Source organism: Tursiops truncatus, chromosome 1 (assembly GCF_011762595.2).
Source record: "Tursiops truncatus isolate mTurTru1 chromosome 1, mTurTru1.mat.Y, whole genome shotgun sequence".
NCBI classification, from domain to species: domain Eukaryota; kingdom Metazoa; phylum Chordata; class Mammalia; order Artiodactyla; family Delphinidae; genus Tursiops; species Tursiops truncatus.
Genome location: NC_047034.1, coordinates 161,660,106 through 161,666,105, shown reverse-complemented (window position 1 = coordinate 161,666,105; position 6,000 = coordinate 161,660,106). Strand labels below are relative to the sequence as shown.

The 6,000-nt window shown below is 44.0% G+C and overlaps 1 protein-coding gene and 2 non-coding genes across 8 annotated transcripts in view; all 3 read left to right on the top strand.

The window, feature by feature from the left end:
• Positions 1–687: 687 nt before the first annotated feature.
• Positions 688–6,000, top strand: part of RCC1 (regulator of chromosome condensation 1) — a 31,471-nt gene continuing 26,158 nt past the window's right edge. For 4 of the 6 annotated variants that reach the window (XM_019938312.3, XM_019938308.3, XM_019938315.3 and 1 more), the window contains exons 1-3: positions 688–809; positions 1,813–1,846; positions 3,525–3,601. In XM_019938312.3, the coding sequence (XP_019793871.2) occupies positions 3,563–3,601 (39 nt within the window). In that variant the 5' untranslated portion in view covers positions 688–809; positions 1,813–1,846; positions 3,525–3,562. The other 2 variants (XM_073793320.1, XM_033839549.2) reach the window with 2 other exon arrangements.
• On the top strand, positions 1,499–1,702 carry LOC117309774 (small nucleolar RNA SNORA73 family). The gene has a single exon (XR_004524071.1). It is a non-coding gene; the product is annotated as a small nucleolar RNA SNORA73 family (small nucleolar RNA).
• Positions 3,247–3,451, top strand: LOC117309775 (small nucleolar RNA SNORA73 family). The gene has a single exon (XR_004524072.1). It is a non-coding gene; the product is annotated as a small nucleolar RNA SNORA73 family (small nucleolar RNA).

The following is a 6,000-nucleotide window of genomic DNA, read 5'->3' as shown; positions in this document are numbered from 1 at the left end:
TGGTAAATAATGTATTTAAAGCACCCAGCACAAAATCTTATAGGAAGAACACCATAAATGTTTCTACTCGTTATAGCAGAGCTGTGATGGCTCTACGTCAATTTATCTAACATTTATTCGGAATTCTATCGCATTTGCAATATTTCACATGTAACATTTATCTTCAGGATTCTTTGCTTGCCTTCTTTATATTAGGTGTCTATATGTGTTAAAATACACGTAACATAAAATCTACCAGTTTAACCATTTTTAAGTGTACAGTTTAGTACTTCCGACTTATTTACCAACGCCATTTATCAAATGTTTATTTCACACGTAACAGGGTAGATTCAATTCCTTTTGAGACTGCATTTCTCTAGATGCCTTTTTCTTTTTCTGTTTTTTTTTTCAGACAAGGCTTAAATGCCTTTTCTATTCAGAACACTTATTAATCCAAAGGTTTTTTTACTTTATTTAACGGCTTATCCTCCAGATTGGTGAACTGATCGTAGAGCCGTAAATACCCGATCCAGCACTTACCCATCAGCCTAAATACTTCAAAACCTCTCTTTCTGTAACTTGCACTTTCAAGGTCCCGCGCGAAGTCTCTAGTATCGCGAGATGCCTCTACGCCAGGTAGGGGTGGGGCTTAACCTGCGGTGGAGTCCCAGCACCCTTAGCGAATTTCTAACTCCCTAACTGCGCATGACGCGGCGCAGGCGCAGTAGAGATTTCTTGACTTCCGAGGGCTTCAGAAGGTATAAATACCGACGCCTTGGAACCGTTTGTTCTTTTCGGGGAAGGCTGTTGTCATTCTCGTTGAGTGATAGGTGAGTGTGATTAGATGCCTGCTTCTTCAGCGTTTTGTCTGGTACTGGGTCTGCCACTCAGCCTTTTCTTTGGGGATCATACTATTTAGAATGATTCCGAATCTTCGGCGTCCATGCTGACTACCCTTACTCGCAAAAATAGGGCCGGGTCGGGTGTGGGCGGGGGAGGCCTCGCCGGCCGCGGGTCTTGGCCGTAACCAAGGGTCGCTAGCGCGGGAATTCCCGGGCCTGCAGGGCGCGACCCTCCGCGCCCACAAGCTAAGTGCGCAGCGCCCGCCCTCATTTCCTGTTGGGCCATTATGCTGCTTCCTAGGAGGCGCGTTAGCGTCTTCAGTGGAGTTGAATGCAGGCCATTTTGTTCCCGATTCGGGTTATTCTTAACTCTGGTGCCATTTATTTTTTCTTTTGGGGCAATTTTTTTATTTCAGGCGATCAGGTTAAAGGTAGGAGCCTTTACTGGCGTCATAACGGCTGTTATTTGCTGTTCTTCGGCAGCAAGCTAATCGCCTGTTGGGGTTCCTAGATGTCTTTGGAGTACCTGGTTGAAAATTCAGATTATTGATGTGTCTGCTCGTTAGTCTTGCGCTCAACTCTTGTTGACACTCTGGGGTGATTGGGATCTACTCCCTTATAGATACTCCTGCGAAGTAGCTGTCAACTTGGTGAAGTTAATTTCTAAAGTATAGTGACCAACGTGGATACCCCGGGAGGTCACTCTCCCCGGGCTCTGTCCTGGTGGCGTATGGGAGCATAGGGCTCTGCCCCATGATGTACAGTCCCTTTCCACAACGTTGGAGATGAAGCTGGGCCTTGAGTCTGCGCCTGCATATTCCTACAGCTTCTCAGAGTCCTGTGGACAATGACTGAGGAGACAAACCATGCAGGAAACAGCTCTCTAGAGCAGCATATCTGAATCTAGGTTGATCCGAAGTGAATGAAAAATTGGTTTTAATCAGTTTCGGTGTACTGCTGGATTAAAGCTCTTACCTGCTTTGTTTTGCAGCATTTGTTTGGGATTCCAAATAATTTGATTCGGGGTAAGTAAATCTACGAATTCCTTTTGGCTTATCAGTGTTTGCCTGCCAACATTTTGCATAAGACATTTGATCATTTTGAGCTCAGTTCCATTTCATGAAGATGCTGCCGTTCAATGCATCTAGAGATTTTGCTACTTTTTTTTGTAGGCATGTTGACAGTTTCTTAGATGTATGCTCATATTCCAGGAAGATGGCTTTTTAAAGTTTATCTTCACATCTTTAATACTCACGATAGAGGAGAGATTTCTGTTTTGCAAATGGAACAATTTTGAATGACTTATCCAAAGACAGCAAAGCTGTCACGTGAGCCATGTAATGTGTGTACCCTCTTGATCTTTCCAGGGGAACTAAGGGTTTGGTCTCTTGTACAGTTCCTTTCTGTGATGTGGGGGGTTAAGTTGCGCCAGCATATGTCTACAATGACAGTAACTACGATAGATAAAGCATAACTTTTTGAAGTTATTAGAAACAGTTGCTAATCCTGGTGGACTTGAACTTCCCTCAGGTGTACATGTAGTATGGGATTGAGGGGAAATGAAATGTCTTGAAAACAGGGGTACAGTAAGTCCTTTACATATAAACCTTAAGATGCGAACATGTCCAATCACGTAAGTTAATTCAGGTGTCTGGTGTACATTGTCACACACGTGCGTCCTCTACAAGTGGTTGTGTTTTAGTATACTTTACAGTACTGTATGGAGTACAGTAGGACAGTATCTGTATTTTAAGCCCAGGATGTCTGGAAACAAGCATAAAAGCAGCAGTGACATAGGTGGTACTGCTGAAGAATGAAAGAGATTCATGATGCAGGAAGTGGTAAGGGGGTTTTCTTTATTTGAGGAGGCACTGTTGGTTTTTGAGGCAGAGGACCCGGACATAGAATGGTACACGAAAGTTGCAGCAACCATTCAGAATGCAATGCAGTGCTACTGTGTCATCTGATGAGAAGAAGAGCTAGTACCCAGATATCACTGGATCATTTTTTCAGGAGGGTAGATAGAGTTGAATCCAGCAAGGAACCAGAACCTGTGCCATCAGTGTCAGGCATGAGTGAAATTGCAGCTTGCCCTCCATCTCCTGTTGCTAATGATCCTTCAGCTCTGCCATCTCCCACCTCCTCTCCCTCCAGTCAGTAACTCATGGCCTGTTCACTCGAGGCCAGCCCCTGTATGCTAGCTGTTGTACTTTTCAAGGTACTGTAAGATTTAAAATGTTTACTTTATTTCTTTGTGTTTGTTTTTTATGTATTTGTGTGAAAAGTATTATAAACCTATTACAGTACAGTACTATATAGTCGATCCTGTTAATTGGGTACCTAGGCTAACTTTGTTGTACTTTGTCCGCTCTCAGAACGAAACTTGTCCGTATGGGAACTTACAGTAACTGTTCAGTCAGACATTCCAATGTGGACACCCCGGGAGGTCACTCTCCCCGGGCTCTGTCCTGGTGGCCTATGGGAGCATAGGGCTCTGCCCCATGATGTACAGTCCCTTTCCACAACGTTGGAGATGAAGCTGGGCCTTGAGTCTGCGCCTGCATATTCCTACAGCTTCTCAGAGTCCTATGGACGATGACTGAGGAGACAAACCATGCAGAGAGACATCTAGTATACCAAAATTTAAAAGTGAAATAAGATTGTTATGTATGAATCTAATTCTTTTTTTGTCCTTTCATTCAGGAGAGAAGAGGAGCCTTACCTGACTTGTGCAGTTAACAATGCTTTGGGGGCCTTTATTTGGCAGGGAGATTAGTAAAGTGAGTAATACACTATTTTTGGAAGATCAGCCTGGGCAATTTGAAAATGTTAAGTTTCAGCACAATGTTTAACCCTGGAATTGCACCTTAAAAACCAGCAGAGTAATAGTGTTCTGTTAACCAGGTGCCTTTTGAAATTTAGAAGGAATTCCAGAAGACACTTGTGTGGGCAGGTCTGTGGACAGTATAGTGACCTGGGAGTCCCAAGAGACCCTTGCAGGTTTCCTGTGAGGTGGAAACGTGATGTACTGATACTAAGATCTTGGCCATTCTCAAGTAAACTGGATTTTCTTAAAAGTGGAAAGCAGATGCCCATGAGAATCTACATGTCTTAATAAAGAGATCCATGTCAGTTTCTAATGTACTCGGGTGAATTACAATAAAGGTGACTATATACATAATTGTGTGGTTCCTTTTTTTGGCCGCACCATGTGGCTTGCAGGATCTTAAGTCCCCCAACCAGGGATCAGACCTGGTCCCCCTTCAGTGAAAACACCAGGGAATTCCCTATGTGGTTTTTTCTATGCAAATATGACTGCTAAATGAGTATTCTATAAATGAAGCTGCTTGTTCAAGCAGTTAATACCTGATTGATTCTGCACTAATTAAAGGCCCTGGCATTTGTGTACTACTACTTGGGAAAATGCATGTATCCTAACCAATTGTAAATAGGTAACTTAAGGTATGGTCTTAGAGACTTATACATTAGGACATGGGTGTTGAATGAGAGGTCTTCATGCTGATGAGACCTAACCATTGTACAGGATTTGGTGCAGATGTTAAAAAGTTAAAAGCAGCTGTTGGGGTAGTTAATCCTCTGCTTCTGTGTCAAAGAGCTATGCTTGAGTCACAGTAGGACTTTGTCAAGCCTGTGTACAGGCTGCCAGCATTATAGGGAAGTCATAAGACTGAAGGTTGGGGACTAGCGGGGAACCATCTAGAAGGTAGAGTCTTAGATCTTGGGTGGGGCTATTAAGTGAATTTTACAAGATGGGGAGGTAAAATAACCCATTTAGAATCCATTGGGGTCAGGTTTAAGGGGGGGATTTGGGGGTTTGGTGGGTTGTGGCCCGAACACATGGAATATCCAGATGTGCGGTTTTACAGCGTTAAGGGACGAGAGGGTAAAGAATAGGAGCTAGTTTGTGGCTATGATTATTGGAGAACCTCAGTTGCTTTACCTGAGCAAGTAGCAACACTTTTAGTGCTTACCTGTGCCGGGCTCTTCTAAGCACTTGGCATGTGTTAATCACAGCCCTGAAGTGGGTATTAATCTGTCTGCTTTGATAGGAAAACCCAGGAGGAGAAAGGCTAAATAATTGCCCAAATCTACAACTAGGAAGTGGACTGGTCCTGTATCCCCAGGGTTAGCCCTGTGTCCAGCGCACATCTTGGCATTCCCACATAAACAGTCTTTGGATGGTAGATGCACAGTAAAGTCTGAACAATGTTTTTGGTGTAAATTCTCAGGGTAGGACTGGGTGCTAGGTGGGGCATACATCCATTTCTGGTGTCCCAAGTGTAGCTGAAGCAAAGCTGTCAGCAAGTATTCTAGGTCACACCCTTTGCCGAACTTCAGGTTGCAACATACGTACCTGTAGACTTTACGAACAGGTTATTCTGGCTTTTTTCTACATGTAGGCCTCAATAGTCATAGCAGTAGTTGCTAAAGTGAGACTGCCTGGGTTTGAATCCTGATACCACCTGTCCCTGTGACCTTGGGCAAGCTACTTAACCTCTCTGCCTCAGTTTCCTTATGCATAGAATGGGGACAATAAAAGTACCTCTTGGAGTTGCAGTGAGAATTTAGAGTTAATATTTGTAAAAAAGCTTACAGTCTCGGGCTTCCCTGGTGGCACAGTGGTTGAGAGTCCGCCTGCCGATGCAGGGGACACGTCTCCGTGCCCCGGTCTGGGAAGATCCCACATGCTGCAGAGTGGCTGGGCCCGTGACCCATGGCCGCTGAGCCTGCACGTCCGGAGCCTGTGCTCCGCAGCGGGAGAGGCCACAACAGTGAGAGGCCTGCGTACCGCAAAAAAAAAAAAAAAAAAAACTTACAGTCTTATAAGTACAGTGAGCTTGTGAGAAAATTCTCTGACTTAAAAGCAAACAACTAGGGATATAGTATCCATTAAAGTTTTGTTTGATAAAGTCTGCCACCACAGATAAATGATCTACTAAACCAGGCTTATCTCACTCAGAACCCTACCTATTTGGGAGAGAAAAGGGGAGAAGATGGAGGGATTAGTATTGCCCAAGATCACCGAACTAGTAATAGAACCAGGATTTGAACCCCAAAACCGTATCATGATATACTGTTACCTTTGAACAAGGCAGCGTGGTAAGATACGTACATTATTTCATCTAATATTCTATGTACCCCTGTAAAGTAGGTACCC